The 20,160-nt window shown below is 44.0% G+C and overlaps 1 protein-coding gene across 2 annotated transcripts in view; it reads left to right on the top strand.

The window, feature by feature from the left end:
• The window catches only part of LOC133364503 (flavin-containing monooxygenase 3-like), a 66,021-nt gene extending 58,901 nt beyond the window's left edge, over window positions 1-7,120 (top strand). For both annotated transcript variants that reach the window (XM_061585224.1, XM_061585232.1), the window contains one exon: window positions 2,408-7,120. In XM_061585224.1, the coding sequence (XP_061441208.1) occupies window positions 2,408-2,750 (343 nt within the window). In that variant the 3' untranslated portion in view covers window positions 2,751-7,120. The remainder of the gene's footprint in view (window positions 1-2,407) is intronic.
• Window positions 7,121-20,160: the final 13,040 nt, after the last annotated feature.

Here is a 20,160-nt window from a genome sequence, read left to right as displayed (position 1 = left end):
CGTATATTCAGGGAAACAAAACTTTTCTCAGTTAAATTTCACGACTTGGGTTTAATACGGCCAGGTTTAACAACAGCAAAAATCCCCTTCCCCTCCATCCTTTCCCATATATATACATGCCCAGAAAACAGGTTGTGGAGTGGAAAAAATTGTCCGTGCTATTCTTCAGGAAGGCAAGCCACATTTTGCTTCTCATGGCCAAACTAGATGTGATACAAAAATGGCTTACAATTTTTTTACTCCAATGGAGCTTCAGGGCGCTACAAATTTAATTGAAGCCACAACCTGGATGAGTAGAATACTTAATTTTTTCCTTATGTGCCATTCATCCACTCAAAATTGCCTGCTTTTATCCCTGCAAGGGACGAGACAAATGGACATATCCAAACTGAGTGAATAGGTGGTAAAATTGCAAATGCAATTCAGTGTAAACAAGTGTAAAGTTACTCATATTAGAGCAAAAAAAATATTTCAGATATACGCTCATGGGGTCTGAAATGGCAATGACTGACCAGAAATGAGACCTTGTGGTTGTCACGGATAGTTCAGTGAAGATGTCATCCCATTGTGGAGTAGCTGTGAAAAAGACAAATTCTATGCTAGGAATCATTAGGAAAGGTATTGAAAATAAAACTGCTGATATCATAATGCTGTTATGCAAATCAATGGTGAAGCCTCATTTGTAATACTGTGTAGTTCTCATCACCTCACCTCAAAAAAGGATATTGTAGAGCTGGGAAAGGTTCAGAAAAGGGCAACCAAAATGATCAAGGGGATGGAGCAACTCCTCTATAAGAAAAGGGAGCAGCATTTGGGGCTTTTTAGTTTAGAGAAAAAGAGAGTAAGAGGTAACATTACAGAAGTGCATAGAAGTATGCATGGCATGGAGAGAGTGGATAGAGAAAAGTTTTTCTCCCTCTCTCATAACACTAGAACTCGTGGACATCCAATGAAGCTGAATGTTGGAAGATTCAGGACAGAGAAAAAAACAAGACAGTGTATAGTTAAACTATGGAATTTGCTCCCACAAGAGGCTTTAAAAAGAGATTTAGACACATTCATGGAGGATAAGGCTATACTAGCCATGATACTTCTGAATACCAGTTGCTGAAACCACAGGAACTGAAAGTGCTATTTGCACTCAGATCCTGTTTGTGGGCTTCCCATGGGCATCTGGTTGGTCACTGTGAGAAGAGGATGCTGGACTAGATGAGTCACTGTCCTGATCCACTAGGCTGTTCTTATGTTCTGCTACAACCACTTTCCCAGAACCTATATGACCCAGGACATAACAAAACCTTGTGAAATATCCTTAGGACACAAGAGTAGTTTTGGCAACTGTGCAGTCAGCATATGGGGAAGGTTTTAGTGAGACATTCTAGAGAACTGACTTTAAAAACCAATGGAGTCAAATGTCAAAATATAAAGAGTTTTATTAGGGAAAAGGGGAGAAAAAAGGGAGGAAAAGAAAAGGGAACAATCACTCACACAGAGGCTTGCAAATACAACTTAATCTAACTTAGCTATGTACATGTTACCTGCTTGAGCAGAATTCTAGTTTTCAGAGTATATGCAGAGTTCCTTGCAGAAGAGAGGTTCTGCGTCAGAGAGAGAACACATCTCATGATTAGATGTTTCCAGGAAGATAAAGTCTAAGGATAAAACCTCTTTCCTAAAATGGATTTTTATTTACTCCAATCATGAAATCCACTCCATCTCTGATGTCAATGGTCTCTATGGCCAGTCAGAACATATGATAAGGCTAGTTATGTCTTAATGATTCTACACTTACTTATCAAAAGAGCAGAGCTTGGAAAAGTTACTTTTTTAAACTACAACTCCCATCAGCTCAATCCAGTGGCCATGCTGGCTGGGGCTGATGGGAGTTGTAGTTCAAAAAAGTAACTTTTCCAAGCTCTGCAAAAGAGCTAGCCAATTCCAACTAGATGAAGCATTGTAAAAAGAGCTTCACTTCTGTTTATTCAGAGACAAAGCAGTAAATAGACATTTATTCAGGGTTCACTAGCAATCCCACACATTAGAGGCTGTGAACATGCTAGTTGCCAACCCCAAAGCATTTCCATTAGCCACACCTGGCGGGGGAGCAGGTTGACCTGCCGATCAATTGCTAAATCTCTTTGAAGCTGAAGTAAAAAAAAAACCTTGCTCAAGCTGCTCCCACCAGGTCTTACAGTAAAAAGGGGCGAGGTTTGCTATTGTCATGTGCCCCGTTTTCAAAAGAGAGAGGTGGAGATGCACTGGAACCAGCAGAACAGGGACTGTGTCCCTATCCAGATTGTGCTATTGAGCTGCATTGGAATATAGGTTTTTCATAACAGTTTTCTTCAGCCTTTTCCTGCTCTGCTTAGAAATCCATCTACCAAACATCCTTCTTCTTTTCTTTAAGGTATGGTCAGAGCGATACCCTACAAACAGATTATGTTGTCTACATGGATGAACTTGCCTCCAGTATAGGTGTAAAGCCCAACATTCCACTCCTCTTCCTGACTGATCCCAAGCTGGCTCTAAAAGTCTATTTTGGCCCCTGCAGTCCATATCAGTTCCGTTTATCAGGACCAGGGAAGTGGGACGGAGCTAGAGACGCCATCTTGATGCAATGGGACCGAACACTGAAGGCCACAAGAACCCGTGTCGTGCAGAGCGCTCAAGATTCTTTCCCACTCTTTCCTTTGTTCAAAATACTCACCATCCCACTTCTCCTTGTTGCTGTTTTTGTGATGTTTAACTGAGTAATATCAGTGCCAAAATGTATGCAACAGAGTACTACATGGTTTATTAAAAGTAAGTTTTATTGAAAAGGTAAACATTTTCAAGCAATTTTATAAGTGAAACATAAATTAGAATGCCTCTCCCGCTATGAACCTACCTGCTCACTTCATTCAGCATCTAAGGCCCTCCTCCGGGTACCAACCCATCGTGAAGCCCGGAGGGTGGTTACTAGATCTAGGGCCTTTTCTGTGGTGGCCCCCGAGTTGTGGAATAGCCTCCCCGAAGAGGTACGCCTGGCGCCTACATTATTATCTTTCTGGCGCCAGGTAAAGACCTTCTTATGCTCCCAGGCATTTTAATCATTTTAATCTTTTTATCTTTTTAATCTTGTAATACTAATCCTTTTATCATCTTATATTTTGTTTAATTGTATTTTGTTTTCATTGTGTCTTATATGTTTAGTGATTTTATTATTATGATGTATGTATTTTATCCTATTCTGTTTACCGCCCTGAGAGCTACTTGCTATGGGCGGTATATAAATGCAACAAAATAAATAAATAAATAAATAAATAAATAAATAAATAAATAAATAATGATAACATGCAAAAATACAACAACTGAACCATGGTAGGGGAAATACTGACCAATCACATAGGAAAGCACGGAAAGAAGGGCTGATTTCAAAAGCATTTGGGAGGGTGCAAGCAAGGAATGCAAACCCCCGAGCCTCCCTTGTCAAGTGTCTTTCTCCCTGTTTAGAACATTCCCAGCACTGGAGCTGGTCCGAGGAAAAACACATTGGGGGACAGAAGCTGCAAAAAGGGTAAGTCATGGAGGTGTCTCTATTCTTTACCAATGTGCCCCTTTTGCTTTTAAAATCAAGCACACGTTCTACATGACGGACAATCCAAGTGGAACTGCTGTTACAATTTCTGCCCTGGGCCCCCCCTTTTTTTAAAAAAAAACTCCTGGTCTTGCTAGGCAAGTAGGGCAAGCTGCAACACTGTATGGGGGGGGCATTGCACAAATATTAAACTAGCACCTAAACCCAGTCATCTGGTACTGTGTTAGTCTCCATTGCCCACTGCCAGATAAGCCCACGAGAGCCCAATGATGGAGAAGGGGACCTACCAAAGTATATTTTGCCAAGAATGATCACATAGTAGCCCTTTTCAGGCATTTGTTCCAAAAATCTGAAGGGGCCTGCAAGAACACATGGGACTATGTCTGCCCCCTTGATGACACTTGATGGAGGGCCATATGATGATGGTAGTAATTAACATTCATTGTTTGATTCTTAACCTGTCTCCCCCTTGCATCTTTATTTTTTTTAAAAACTGTGACTTTAGCCAAAATCAGTTATTTACTAGTCTGTTGCCTCAGGCAGGCAAAGAGTATCTTGGCACCAGCACACTGACGAAAGTAAGAAAGGGGAAAGGAAAAAAAATAAGTTGGTTAACTTCAAACAGGCTAACTGTAAGGTCAAGAACTCAGTAGACAGTACTACTAAAGGTTTGAAGATAATTTGTGTTCAGTTTTCAACTTTCAAAATTACATCACATCGCTGAGGTGGAAAAAAAAATCAACTGCACAAGCCTCATTGAATTGTGTTTGTGTGGGGCTTCTGTCTCCTTTCCTCAGACAAACAATAACCCTGGGGCAAGATGCCTTCTTGATGGGCAAGTACCTGACTCATTTACTTCTGAATATTAAAAAAAATGCAGACCATCATTAGAAAAAACAATAATGATACTTTTCTGCAATGGAAAAGGTCAAAATGGGAAAAGCAGAAAACAATTAAGTGCTAACTACAACAGACCATAACCGGCTGCTAGTTTGTTGAAATGACAACCAAACTGACACCAAACTGTGAACTACATCCCTAAACTAGAGTAAATAAAAAATGGGAGTGAAAACTTATAATCTTGCAGTAACCCTAGAGTTGGAGAGGGACAGCATACAAGCTCAAGGCTTGCATGTGTTCATTTCAATCATGGTCTCCGCACTTCAAGAAGGATGTAGACAAACTGGTACAGGTTCAGAGGAGGGCAAGGACTGGAAACCAAGCCCTATGAAGAGAGACTGAAAGAACTGGGCATGTTTAGACTGCAGAAGAGAAGACTGAGGGGAGATATGATAGTACTCTTCAAGTACATGAAAGGTTGCCACACAGAGGAGGGCCAGGATCTCTTCTCGATCGTCCCAGAGTGCAGGACACGGAATAATGTGCTCAAGTTGCAGGAAGCCAGATTTCGACTGGACATCAGGAAAACCTAACTGTTAGAGCCATACGACCATGGAAACAATGACTTAGAGAGGTAGTGAGCTCTCCGACACTGGAGGCATTCAAGAGGTAGCTGGACAACCATCTGTCGGGAATGCTTTGATTTGGATTCCTGCATTGAGCAGGGGGTTGGACTTGATGGCCTTATAGGCCCCTTCCAACTCTACTATTCTATGATTCTATGATAAACCATTGTTTACTGTGACATCCAAATGGAGCCTTTCTTTGCTAAGAAGGTGCTGTACAAATCTTAATATGCTACTTTCTCAGCTAGTAGCAAGGCTAATATGTAATTTATTATGCTTCTGGCTTTGTTTCTCTATTTATTTTGTAATGATTTAAAGGTTTTCAAAAAGAAAAATGACTAACAGCTATATTGCTACATCCTGCTTTTTGTATCAGCTAAGACTGATATATTTCCCCTTAGAACAAACAATGTGCTGTACATAACAAACTTGTATGTGACCTGCTCTTTCAAGGGTGTACGACCCCATCCAAAGCAAGCAATTGACCAATTATCTGGACTCGGAAATCACTCGCCCACAGCATCTCTGTCTTGCCAGGATTCAGTCAGTTTATTGGCCCTCATCCAGCCTACCACCAAGTCCTAGCACCAGTCCAGGACTTACACAGCCTCTCCCAATGCAGATGTTACAGAGAAATAGACCTGGGTATCATCAGCATACTGCTGACACCTTGCCCCAAATTTCTTAATGACCACTCCCAAAGGCTTCATACAGATGTTAAACAGCATGGGGGAGAAGATGGTACCCTGCGGTATCCCACAGCACAACTGCCAGGGGGCTGAAAGATAATCACCCATTGATGTCAGAAGTGCAGGTGCCTATAGTTCACCTATATTGACCTAAGGCATCAAGTGCCTCTACTGCAGCTTAAAAAACACCTAAGTTGTTGAGTAGGCATCTGTTCTATGTTACCATGGCCTAAGCAAGGGTAAACCTCTGCAAAACGGGAATCAAGAGGAAATCTATGAAGCAGGCAAGTAAACACCCTGGCAAGAGCAGCATGAAGGAAGATGATCTCTCACTGAAGCAAGAAATAGAACCCACCTCTCTACACACACAACCACACACAAAAATGAATGGGTCCTTTAGACCATCAGTAAACATTTAAAAGCCTTAGATGCCAAAACATGTGCAGTTTTCCCCCAATAGCTTTCTTTCCCCCACTTTATCAAAATGGAGCCATAGATGCTGTAATCCAAAGAGAAATTACTTAATTATTTCTGCTCCAGCATTTTTTTCCATTACAAATTGCCCGTATCAGTTGTTTTTTTTCACAAAGGAGAAAATATATAGGTAGAATTATCTTCTGTGGGTATATCCCCTTCCCCTCCATGTGGAATCCACTTGAGAGGGCAATTTTAGAGGGTGGAAATGCTCGACAGGAAAAAATTAAGGGCTTATCCACATGGGAGTGTTAGGTAGAAAACAACGAGCCTAAATAACTCTGTAAATACTGAACCAAAGTTGCAAAGCATGTTGGAACACAGATGGGAGGGGGAACGCAAACACTCTAAGTCTCGTCTCTGTTCATGGGAATTTGACCTCGGAGGTGCCTGCAAGTCGGCAACAATGTTTTCAGAAGATAATAAACTGAAGCTGTCCTTGAGTGTTTTATTCTCGCGGCACTCGATGTGTACTTACACCCATGTATCTTCTTTTATAATTGAGGTTTAGTATTTCTCTCTAAATTCTTTTTGGGTACTTCTTCGGAGGTCTAGTAATAGAACTTCGTAGTTTCATTGATATGAGGCCTCCTCAGAGCCATATGTGTTTTCTTGTATATATGTTCCCATGTTTATGACCACCAGAAGTGTCAGTTACTCTCCTCATCCCTACTCTTATCTCACAATGTATTACTCAAGGGCTACAAAGATTCAAGGGAGGAACGTCCTGGCTTTTGAATTGTAGCAAGGATCTGCTACTTGTCTCTGACGTTGTCAATAATGTTATGTTACATTTTGTTTATTGCGCTTTTACTCCTGAAACCTATATATTGATTCTGCTTACAATAAAGAGGGGCCTTCACTCTTGCCTGGCTGACGTGCCTGTGTAAGACTGAGGTCGCTTTTGATCAAGAGCTGTGTGTGTGTTTTTACTTGATACTTGGCTGTAAGCACAGGGGCCCATCTGGCTCTCCTCCGCCCGCACTCACACCTGGGGTATTGAGGTGAGCTTCACACTGCCCTGGCAGGTGCTAAAATAGCCTCAACAGGAGTGTCATGGGAGAGTGGTAAAAATATGTCTGAAACTTGTCCTGCTTTAATAAATAAGCCAGTAAAAAGATCAGAGATGCAGGCATGGATTAATCAGTCCCCCCCCCGGAACTATTGTGATTCTCCCCTATACAAATCCTAGATTTGGAACATCTCGAAGATATGTAGCAGGAGCATATCAGACCTCGAGCATGACCTTTAACCGAACCAGAATGTCATCTCCTCCCCCCGCCCGAAGGGTTGACGTGTTAAGAAATATAAAGAACAGCTTCAGGAACTCCAGATCTAACAGGAAATAATATGGTCTGGCTTGAGGTAGCAACTCTTTAGAAAGTCAGGAAGCAGCTGGTATTTAGTATGAGGCTAGCTTTATGCAGAAACTGCAAGATGAACTTTGAATGACAGCAACCGCTTGACAGCACTCTAAGAAGTAGATTTTTTTTAAACTTAGTGGTTTGACGGCTTACTAGGTAGAGAAACCAATGTCTTATTGACCACTTTTTTATAGGAATACTGTTAGCACTATGTAGTAACAAGTTATTATGTTCAGGTGGTTTTTAGACAGGAGAGAAAGGTATAAAAGTTGCTTTTTAGGTTGTAAGGGTGCTCGTTCTCTAACTTGGCTGCGGGATCGAGACCCTGGCTTGGTAAAGTATGCTTTTATATTGTAAGACCTGATCAATGCTCTTTTAATCATTCTTAGGGAAAGTATTTTCAGTATTAGGGATAGATAAATAAAATAGAGTTGTATTATTCATGGTTGTTCTTGCTGGCTCTTCTTCAAAATAAGTTGTCTCGCCTATAATACTAAGAAAGGTATTGGAGGCTATTTTATAAGGCCTTGCTTACTCACAAAGGGAACCATTGTTCTTAGGAACAGTAAAGCAATTTGGGGTACAAGTGCCTGAAGAAGAGGTTACCACGACAGGAGCATAACGTTCTGCTAAAGACGCTGCTTTTACCACCGTTTTCTGTTTGCACCATCTATAGTAAGGGATCACTGCCAGCTGCAAACAGTGTTTTCTAGTCACACTTGAGGGGAAGCATCAATCACGCACTTTCCTAAAGACCATGCCCTCTAATTTCATATTCCCACTCCCTCTCATTTCCTGGCAACTGCTCTTGCACAGTTTATTCTACCAGTAAGTTTCATATTAAAAATAACAACCCGGAAGTGCAATTATTTGTGTTTTCACTGGTACAATACAGATGAAATACAAATATTTGTTTGAGCAGTGTTATGCTTTTGTGCACAAGTTAGAAGGAAAAAGAAAATAAAGGCACCGTTCGTAGCAGTATAAAAAGCATTGCAGAATGGGAGAGCAGCTGTAAGTCGCAGGAAATAAAATGAATGGAGGAGGAAGGAGTGGGCGTGGAGAAGGGAACATGGACACACCCATCTAAAAGCATAGGAGCAAAGCATCTGCAAGCCCTAGAGATATGGAATGGAGACATTTTTTCCTTCCCTTTTCATATTATCAGAGTATTGGGTTAGTACAGATTTACATGGAGCAAACTGTGTGATAGCTTCTGTTTGCCAGTAATGTCACGTGAATCATGCAAATTAAAAGGGGATGCAAGTAGCACCAGATACATAGTAAATCGCCATGTGGACAAGCCCTAAGACATTCCACGACAAGTAGCAGTCTCCATGGCCACAGTGTTGTTCTTTAGAATTAGGAGGGAAACTATGCAATTGAATGTCATGTGGGGTTTGACTCTCAGTGGAAAGCCCTCCGGTCACTGTATGATAAAATCAAACTTTGAAATTTACTGGTTCAGCTGAGATTTTGTCTGCTTGGCTTCAACAATGACACAATCTGCTGAGCAATTCATAAACAGGCAGATGTCAGGTGTCACTTGCATTTACATCTGAGGAAACCCAACTCAGAATGAGGCCTTGCTAAGATGATAAATCTGCAGGTCATCTGTACCACAAGATTGCAGCTAAGGAGTCACTCATATAAATGTACTCCGGGCCTCCATGCAAAAATAAAGTTCTCTGCGTATAGAAAAACAGCATATCAGAGAGAAAGCTACGTTGCAACTATTTCTCCCTGACAAGTGTTCTGCATGCTGCTTTCCTTCCTTCCTTCCTTTCTTTCTAATTTTTTTGTATTTAGGAGCATGCAAGTTTACCACTTCAGCGAAAACTAGAACCACACAGGTACAAGTCTATCTCAGTGGGGGCTTAGATGGCAGACCTGGCTGCAGTCTCTCACATCTTTCAAACCATATGTGACAATACTTCAGGAACACCTAGATTTCTGCATCACCAAGTGGTTATGCACACCTGTGAAATGCTGAGGACATCTAAACCACAGGAAGTTGAGGATATCTATTTAGGGGGAAGGAAAAGGGGGGATTTGCCTCCCTGAGCCCTTTATAGTAGTGCTGTGCTGAAAACTGCCATCCAGTTTTACAGACATTTCTTCACCTGCACAAGAGGCTTTCCTTTTTCTGCAGTGTCCAACCTAGAACCTTGAACTTCGCCCAGTAGCAAATGGGCAGCCAGTGCAATTCTTTCAGCAGCAGGGTGACATGTTGGTGATACCTGCCCCAGTGAGTGGTCTTGCCGCCGCATTTTGCACCAGCTGCAGCTTCCAGACCAACCTCAAGGGCAGCCACACATAGAGTGCATCACAGTAATCCAGCCTGGAGGTTACCAGTGCATGGACAACAGTGGTCAGGCTATCCCGGTCCAGAAAGGCCGCAGCTATCTTACCAGCCGAAGCTGGTAAAAGGCACTCCTAGCCACGGAGGTCATCTGGGCAAAGGTGGATCCAGGAGCACCCCCAGACTACAGACCTGCTCTTTCAGAGGGAGTATGATCCCATCCAAAGCAGGCAACTGACCAATTATCTGAACTCAGAAACCACCAACCCACAGCGCCTCCATCTTGCTAGGGTTCAGATTCAGTTGATTGGCCCTCATCCAGCCCACCACCAAGTCCAGGGAGCAGTCCAGGTATTGCACAGCCTCTCCTGATTCAGATGTTACAGAGAAATAGAGTTGGGTATCATCAGCATACTGCTGACACCTTGCCTCGAATCTCCTGATGACTGCTCCCAAAGGCTTCATATAGATGTTAAACAGCATGGGGGACAAGATGGTACCCTGTGGCACCCCATAGCACAACTACCAGAGAGCCAAAAGACAATCACCCAATGCTATTCTCTGAAAACGACCCTGAAGATAGGATCGGAACCACTGTAAAACAGTGCCTCCAATACCCATTTCACCAAGTCGGCCCAGAAGGATATCATGGTCAGTGGTATCAAAAGCCGCTGAGAGATCAAGTAAGAGTAACAGGGTCGCACTACCCCTGTCCTTCTCCCGATAAAGGTCATCCATCAGGGCAACCAAGGCCGATTCAGTCCCATAACCAGGCCTGAACTCAGACTGGAACGGGTCAAGATAATCTGTTTCATCCAAGAGTACTTGCAGTAGTTGTGCCACAACCTTCAAAATCACCTTCCCTAAAAAAGGGCATTTGCGACCAGTTAGTAATTGTCGCAGACCAATGAGTCCAGGGTGAGCTTTTTCAGGAGCAGTTGAATCACCGCCTCTTTCAGGGCGGCTGGAACCACTCCCTCCTGCAATGATGCATTGACCACACCTTGGATCCACTCGGTCAAACCCCCTCAGCAAGCTTTAATAAGCCAAGAAGATTGAGAGGACACGTTGCAGGCCCCATAATCGCAAGCACCTTGTCTACGTCATCAGGCCGCATCAACTGAAACGTTTCCCATGAAGTTGCAGCAGACATTGCACTGGACACCTCATTGGGGACTACAGGAGATGTGGATGGGGCATCAAGACTGCTATGGAGGCAAGCAACTTTACCCTCAAAGTGCCTTGCAAACAATTCACAGTGGGCCTCCAAAGGGTCTAAGACTCCATTTCCTGGAGTTGATGTCAACAGACCCCTGACAATACGGAAAAGCTCCACCGGACAGCTACTTGAGAATGCGATGGAGGCAGAGAAGTGGGCCTTCTTTCCTGCCCTCACCACCACACAGTAGGCACGGTTATGATGTTTTACTCATGTCTGATCAGCCTCACAGTACGTCTTTTGCCACTTGCACTCTAGCCGTTGTCCAGCCTGTTTCATTGTCCTTAGCTCACTGGTGTACCAAGGTGCAAGCCATGCTCCACAGTGATGGAGAGGGCACTCGGGGGCAACCGTGTCAAGAGCCTGACACGCCTCGCTGTTCCACAGCGTGACAAGGGCTTCAACAGGGTCACCTGCTCTATCTACTGGGAACTCCCCCAGGGCATTCAGGAATCCACTGGATTCCATTAGTCTCCAGGGGTGGGCCATCTTAATCTGTCCACCACCCCTGCAGGGACGTATCGGAGCTACAAGTCTAAACTTCACCAGGAAGTGGTCTGACTATGACAATAGGGTGACATCCACCACCACCCTATCTACAGACCACCCCTTCCTCCATCTGGAGCAAAAACCAAGTCGAGGTTGTGCCCTGCCCTATGTGTTGAGCCCCTGACAACTTGAGACACCCCATGGTCGTCATGGAGGCCACGAAGTCCCAAGCCAGAACACTACAGGCAGTCTCAGTATGGACATTGAAATCACCCAGGACTATCGTTCTGGGCTCCTCCTGTTGGCATGTATGAGGTTCAACTCCAACTTGGTGGGTTGAGGCTGCATGGGGTTAAAAAGGGTAGCTAGGGAGGAGACCTCTTCGTTGCTAGGCTATACCTGTCCTTTGATCCTTGCTGTCTCTCTCCTTCCTGCTAGACTGATATGCAAAGGATGTTGATCCCAGTTCCTTCCTGCCTTCCCAGGTTTCTTCTTCTCTCGAGAGAGGGGAGCAGCCATCTTTCCTTTGTCTCTCCCTCTCAACCAGCATGAGAGCTGCACTGGGACCAGTGCAGGCTGCTCCAACATAGCTAGTTAGCTAGATATAGAACTCTTTCCTATCAAGCATGTACTTCCAGAATAAAGTAGTTGTTTCTTATTTTACAGCTTAAAGTCTCTGTCTGACTAATTTGCAGGGAAGGTAGAATCTTAGCAAAGATTCAAACACACACACATAAGCTCACTCATTACGCTCCGCTCTGCTACACAACTCAATAGAATTCCGACAGGTTACGGGCACCAGCCATGCAAATGGAGATTTGAGCAATTAAAAGAGCTATTGTGTTTGAATCAAGGAAGCTAAATAGAGACCTTCGGAGTTTAGTCAGTGAAAAGAGTTAAGCCTTTACTTAAGGATGGTTACCGTGATGGAGCAGCTAGGACTCCACAAACTAGTCCCCGGAGAGTGGAAACTATGGGAATTCTGTATGAAAAATCACCTGAGGCAACAGAAGCTGTTGGACATGATTGCAGGATCGGAAACAGAAGGGGCTTCTCGGGAGGAGCAAAGAATTTGGAGGGAGAAAGATGAAACAGTACAGGATCTTATCACTAAATCCATAAGTAATGCGCAGATTCCTCTGATCATGAAATGTAAAAGTGCGAGAAAGATGTGGTCTGCGCTGGAATTGAGCCTTCAGCCCAAAGGCCAGACACAGCTGACTGCAATGTTAACAAGTCTTATTAACATCTTACAAAATTCATGATGTTAGTCCAAGGGATAGAAGAGGCGGGAATGCAGCTGGACCAAAATGTACAGATTGCTTTATTACTAGACTCCCTTCCAAAGTACATGGAGACTTTTGTACTTGTTTTACAACAACAGAAAAAGACTCTAAACAAGATTATTTCAGAAGTGAGAGAACAGTTCTCTCAGAAAGCAGCTACGGAAAAGGATAGTCTCTCCTCTTTCCTAAGTAAAGAAGCTAGCAAAGAAGCTAGCAGTCAGGCAGTCAAATACAGATTTCAGGGTTTCCAAAGGTGTGAAAGTCAAGCGTTGCTATCTATGTAATTCAGAAAAGCACCTTAAAGGCCAATGTGATAAGGGACAGAGGTCTGAAGGAGGAAGTAAAGGATTTAAAGGGACAGAAAAGAAAAATGCCAAGAGTTTTCAAGTAACCCATGCTGAAAAATGTTACAATAATGATGCAAATTTCTATGTGGATTCAAGGGCCAGTGCTCATTTAATAAATGAAAAAGCTTTGTTTGAGAAATTAACCCCACATGGAGGATCAGTCAAGATGGCGGATTAGAGGGGGGTGCCCATAAAAGCACAAGGAGATGGTAAGCTGATTTGCCAGGCACTGAGGAAATTTATCTCAGGAATGCTCTCTGGACCCCAGGGATTTCTTAACAACTTAGTGTCTGTTAATGAAGCTACAAACACTGGGTGCTCAGTGTTATTTGAACAAGATTCCTGCACAATTTCTAGAGATGGTGAAATTTTATGCACAGCTACTAAGCAAAAGGGAATGTATGAAGCTGATCAACAAAGTCCACAAGCTAATGTTGTAAAGGACTGTTGTAAACTCATGTTTACATTTATGGCATAGAAGATTAGGGCATAAAGACATTGCAAAGATTATTACCCCTTAAAAGAATAATCTAGTAAGAGGCATGAAAATTGAACCCTGCCAAGAAAAGGGGAGATGCACATGCTGTGTTAAAGCAAAAGGGACCCGACCCAGTTTTCCTAAGCACAGTGAAAGGAAGACTAAGCGCCCCCTAGAGTTGATTCACAGCGACATTCGTGAAATGCCAATTCATTCACATGGTGGAAATCGATATATTCTTAGCTTTGTTGATGATTTTTCAAGATTCACTGTAATCTATATATTGAAGGAGAAGAGGCAAATGCTTCAGAAACTCAAAGAATATGCGGCAATGGTGACCACTAAATTTCAGAGAAAACCACAGATTCTACGTTCTGATAACGGAGGAGAGTACATGTCACATGCTACCCAGCAGTTTCTGCTTGAAAATGGGATTGAGCATCAAGCCACTGTACCCCACAACCCAGAGCAGAACGGAGTCTCGGAAATAAAATTCAGAACCCTTATTGAGATGGTGAGATCCATGCTGGAAGATGCTAATCTCCCACAGAAGCATTGGGGAGAGGCAGTGTATACTGCCACCTATCTACAAAATCGTTTGCCAACAAAGGTGAATGGCAACATGACTCCATTCGAGTTATGGTATAGGCGCATACCCAGTTTGGCTCATATAAAGGTGTTTGGATCAAAAGTGTATGGTCACATTCCACACCAGAAAAGAACCAAATTGGACAACACTACAAAGGAAGGAATCTTCATTGGATATTCCTCAAAACAAAAGGGATACAGAATCCTAAATCCCAAAACAGAAAGGATTGAAATCCAAAGAGCTGTCTACTTTGATGAAGGTCATGGTGCATTCCAACCAGAAGGGGCACCATCCCACAACCACAACAGTGAAGAAGATAAAGTAGAAATACCATACATCACTGCAGATTACAGCGACATGCCAGCACTGGAGGACAGTGAGGAATCAGAGCAAGAAGGGGAACCTGCACAGCCAGAGGGGCAGCAGAGAGTCCTGCACCAAGACGCTCTAACCGCACCAACAGAGGTGTACCTCTACTGAGACTGTCCTACCTGGCAAGAGCTGATGAACTTCCAGAGCCAGAGACCTGGAAAGATATTGAAACTGTAGTCAAGCATACAACAATCAGGACACTCCTGAGTGTCGCTGCCAACAAGAAGATGCAAGTAGAGCAACTAGAAATAAAAGCTGCTAGAGCATGGAATGACAAACTGAACCAAATACTCTTGAAACAAGGCTATAAAAGAGGTGAAGCAGACAAATGCCTATATAGCAGATTCAAGAACAACAAATGGACTTATATTTTGATTTATGTAGATGATTTACTACTGGCTTATGAGAATCCACAAGACAAGCAAGAGTTAGTAAATAATCTAAGCAAGGAAGTTGAACTGAAATATCTAGGCGACATCACATACTACCTTGGAATACAAATTGAAAGAGAGGGCGAGGGATCCTTTCTTCTAAACCAAAAACAAAAGATTCAAGACCTACTTGAGAGTCTAGGACTGAAGGATACACATCCAGCACCTACACCAATGGAAGCAGGATACTTGAAACCAGACCAGAACAATCAACCCTGGGAAGACAACGAAAGGTACAGACAAGCTATAGGGAAACTCCTGTACATCAGCACAATAACCAGACCAGATGTGGCGGGAGCAGTGGGATACCTTTGCAGAAAAACCAGCTTGCCAAACAAGAAAGACTGGGAAGCAGTCAAGAGAGTGGCAAGATATCTGAAAGGCACTGCAAACTTAAAACTAAAGCTATCAGCTACTCGAGATCCTAAACTTCTAGGATATGCTGATGCTGACTGGGCTGGAGACACCAAAGATCGTAAGTCAACCAGTGGAAACTTGTTCTACTATGGACAGTCACTTATCTGTTGGACAAGTCGAAAGCAAGAGACTGTAGCACACTCATCTACTGAGGCTGAATAGTATCAGCTGATGAGGCATGCAAGGAAATGCTGTGGCTACGCAAGCTTCTGGGAGACTTGGGCATATCTTAACCAGAGCCTATCAGAATACTTGAGGACAATCAAGCCTGCATAAGACTCGCGGAATCAGAAGGGCAAAGTTCTCGCATGAAGCACATTGATGTGAAGTTCCACTACCTGAAGGACATAAGGGAGAAAGGACTTCTCGAGATGACCTACTGTCCAACAGAAGAGATGACAGCTGATGCTTTGACCAAACCATTGGGCAAAGTCCGACACCAGAAACTATGAGGCAAGATGCACCTTGTAGAATGAACCAAGTTCTCGTTGAGAAGGGGTGTTGGAATGTATGAGGTTCAACTCCAGCTTGGTGGGTTGAGGCTGCATGGGGTTAATAAGGGTAGCTAGAGAGCTAGACCTCTTGCTGGTTGAGGCTACACCTGTCCCTTTGATCCTGCCATCTCTTCACTTCCTGCTAGACTGATAAGCAACAGGATGTTTGATCTCAGTTCCTTCTCGCCTTTCTCTGTGTTTCTCTTTCTCTCGAGAGGGGAGCGGACATCTTCTCTTTGTCTCTCCTCTCAACCAGGATGAGAGCTGCACTGGGACCAGTGCAGGCTGCTCCAACATAGCTAGTTAGCTAGATATAGAACTCTTTCCTATCAAGCATGTACTTCCAGAATAAAGCAGTTGTTTCTTATTTTAAAGCTTAAAGTCTCTGTCTAGCTAATTTGCAGGGAAGGTAGAATCTTAGCAAAGATTCAAACACACACACATAAGCTCGCTCATTACGCTCCACTCTGCTACGCAACTCAATAGAATTCCGACACCTCCAACACCACAATAGAGATGGCCTCCACCAGCTCAGTCAGAGAAGCTGCCGGGCAGAAGGGTGGATGGTACACCAGCAGCAACCCTAGTTTTCTGTCTCCTTGGACCAGGTGCAGGCCCTCACAGCCAGCTCCAAGACAGAGTGATTTCCTGGTGACAGAGATGGAAGTTCTGTAGACCACAGAAGTCCTCCCCCCCCATCCCTGCAGCCTGTGCTGGTGTTGCACCGAGTATCCAAGTGGGCAAAGCTGGGTCAGATCAACTTCTCCCAGCTCACCCACCCAGGTCTAGGTAATGCACACCAAATCGGCACCTTCATCCACAATCAAATCAAGAATGAGTATGGTCTTATTGTGTACTGATCTGGCGTTAAACACACACAGGCCAGTGGGCACAGCAGATGCGCAATGAGGAACCCATCCATGAGAGGAGTGGGAGGGAGGAACAAGGCGTCGATAGCGTTGCCCTTGTCTTCTATGGTAATTTACCATCCCCCCATGGCTATACTTCCTTCTCCCCATGATCACTGAAATTGGGGTGGCATCACCCATGTCCTTCCTTACTAAGACTCCTCCTAAACACTTAATATGGACCCAACAAGAATCGTAGAATCATAGAATAGTTGAGTTGGAAGGGGCCTACAAGGCCATCGAGTCCAAACTCCTGCTCAATGCAGGAATCCAAATCAAAGCATTCCCGACAGATGGCTGTCCACCAACAAAACCTATCTGAGCCAATTATCCCAGTAGGCCTCTGCGAGAATTGGGAACAGTCATACCCATTCAAACTTTTTCACACAGGGCCCATCTACTCCCCCTCTGTCTCACACCAATGGAGGGCTAGCCTTCTGCCAGTTACAGGCTGTCACTCTGAAGGCATCTGGTGACTTTCTCCTATCATTCAGTTCACTGCACAGACTCTCACCCTGTGCAGGAACTACACATGAGCTACAACCTCCCCACTACCAACCTTCCCCTGATTGGTTAGGAAAAAAAGAAATAGAAGAGGGTAGTGCCTTCGTCCTTGGGACTCCCTAAGGGCAGCCAGGCTTTTATGCCTCCTGACCCAGCCAGCAGCTGCAGCCTCTCTCTGGAGCCAGGGTCGGGCAGGGGGTCCCAGCCCTTGCAGCACTTACCAGGGACTTCAGCTGTCTTGAGAGACAGCAACCCAAAGGAGCGAGCAGCAAGCCCCCAGATGCTCAGAGACTCACTCCCAGGGCAGGTCTTCTTCAGTCTCTCTAATGCCGCAGCTGTTCTTTAGCCTGTAATAGCTTATAATATCATCCAGGAGGGCTATCCTGGAGATGTTAAAATACACCCCTCCTGGTATTACATAGGCAGGTTTGAGAGGCTGGGCATCCTCCCCTATTACTATACAGTAGGGCCCCACTGATATGGCGGGTTACGTTCCGGACCCCCGCTGAAAAGCAAAAACCGCCATAAAGCGGAACTCATTGAATAGAATGGCGCGCAATGCCCAGAAACCGCCGTAAAAGCGGAACAAACTCCGTATGAGTGGGGCTGTAGTCTAATTGCGTCTAATTGAGACCACCGCATTAGCAAAGCGCCATAAAGCGAAGCGCCGTAAAGCGGGGCCCTCCTGTATAGCATGAAAGTGTCCAGGTTCAGGGCTGGCCGTTAGACTTGGAGCTGAGCTCATAGCTTTAGGGAACTTTCATGCTGTATAGCACAGTGAAGGAAGTTTTCAGGAGAGTGGGAAAGGGAAAAGGGGAAGGGCATAGCTCAGTGGCAGAGCATCTGCCTTGCACACAGAAGGCCCCAGGTTCAATCCTGAGTGGCATCTCCAGGTAGGGCTGGCAGAGACTCCCTGTCTGAAACCCTGGGGAGCCACTGCCAGTCAGTGTAGACAAGACTGAGCTGGATGGACCAATTCTCTGACTTGGTGTAAGGCAGCTTCCTGAGTCCCTATGAGACCTCGCCTGTTTTCTGTGATCCCCGAAGAGCTCGAGCCCTAAAAGTCAGAGGCTGGGACTAGCTATTTTGTGTCAGGTCCCCACCTTGGTCTAATGCCCAGACTAACAGCACACCCTCAGAATGTTCATCCCTTGTTTGTCTGTAACCGTTCTGGCAAAAGAGATACATGTCAGAAAGGAGGCAAATCTCTTGGCAAGTCTGGAAACCAGACAACATCCAAGATTTAAAGCAAGCATAAAATGTCAGTATGCCACAGAAGCAAGAATGAAAGATTGCATCCAATTAGAGTTGCCTGTTTTCCATATTTTATCTGACCGTTGGGTATGAGTCAAATATCCCCTCTCCTTTGGAGGACCTTTTCTCCCACATGAAAGAGGCAGGGGTAATGTTCAGATCTTTTCAAGAAGCAGGAGGGCAAATTCTAAGGATTTTGGGAGGAACGTTCTTGCTTTGAACTACAAAGTGGCTGCAGTTGTAGTGTGGGGTCTCTTTCTTTTTAACAACAACAACAACAAGTGCCTTGCCACCACTTCAAGTGGCAGCATGGGTGCTCCAGTCACATTTCTGGGACAGAATGGCCCTTGGAATGATGTCACATCTTGACATTCTTGGCGGTAGGGTTGCCCCTCTTTGCCCCAGCAATTACGGCCAGAGCAGCGCATTGCCACTTGAAATGGTGGCACAGCTTTTGTGTAGTTAAAGAAATAAAGTGGAGGATTCTGAGCCACCTCATATGTTAAAGTATTACACGCATGTGCACACGCACACACACACACACTTCAAATTCATCCCCCCCATCCTCCCAAGTTTAATGTAATCCATGGGTAAAATATTCTCCCCATCCTCCAAAATAACACAGTTCTGCTAGACTTAATACTTTTGCGTCTGAATCTAGGTATTTTCAGCCAGAGGATTTATATTTTTATCTTCTGACTTCACAACATGCTCTGATAGCCCCTGTCCCTGGCCTGCCAAAACCTGTCAGTATCCATTCCTTAATCTGCCAGAAATTCACCAGGTTGCAGGCTCCATTCCTAGACAAGTCAAAACTTAAAACTAGATTCACCCCTGGCTCCACCCATGGACCAGGTATTTTTAAAATCACAAGTTTGCAACTCTTCCTATTATATTCAAAGACAAAGAAGGAAGCACAAGAGGTAGGTGTATGGGACTAATAAACTGAGTCAGAAACAATTAGTAGTTGTACTCCTAGGAAATGATGAGGTGATGTACAAAGGATTTATTTATTTAAAATCATTTATATACTGCTTAATTACAGAAATAGATTTATCTAAAATATCTGCAGATTATTTTTTTGAAAACCGTCTGAGGATAGCATACAGAGTTTAGGTTTACAAGCAAGCAATTTTCAGTGATGCTCTCTTCAGATCCCCACATCTCCCCTAAATCTGCTCTACAGGGCTGTGGATTCTCCAGAGCTGATTTAGGGGAAGCAAGGGATGTGTGGGGTGTCACCTTATACTTTAAAGCTATTCCATTAGTGTTCCAGCTCCAAAGGCCTAGAAGTTGTTGCATAAGTTTGTCTCAGAGGCTCTGGAAAATAAAGTTGTTTCAAGCCCTCCTCTAGTCTGTCTGTGGACTAGGGATAGGCAAGAATTTTGATTCAGTTCACATTTCAAGCCAAATTTATCAAATTTGCACTTTCTGAAACAATATGAGAACAAACACAGCCATTCAAAATTCACACTTAGTTGAATTTTGCCATGCAAATCG

Source organism: Rhineura floridana, chromosome 1, assembly GCF_030035675.1.
Source record: "Rhineura floridana isolate rRhiFlo1 chromosome 1, rRhiFlo1.hap2, whole genome shotgun sequence".
NCBI lineage: Eukaryota > Metazoa > Chordata > Lepidosauria > Squamata > Rhineuridae > Rhineura > Rhineura floridana.
Note: the sequence above shows the minus strand (reverse complement) of the source record. Positions and strands in the feature narration are given on the sequence as shown.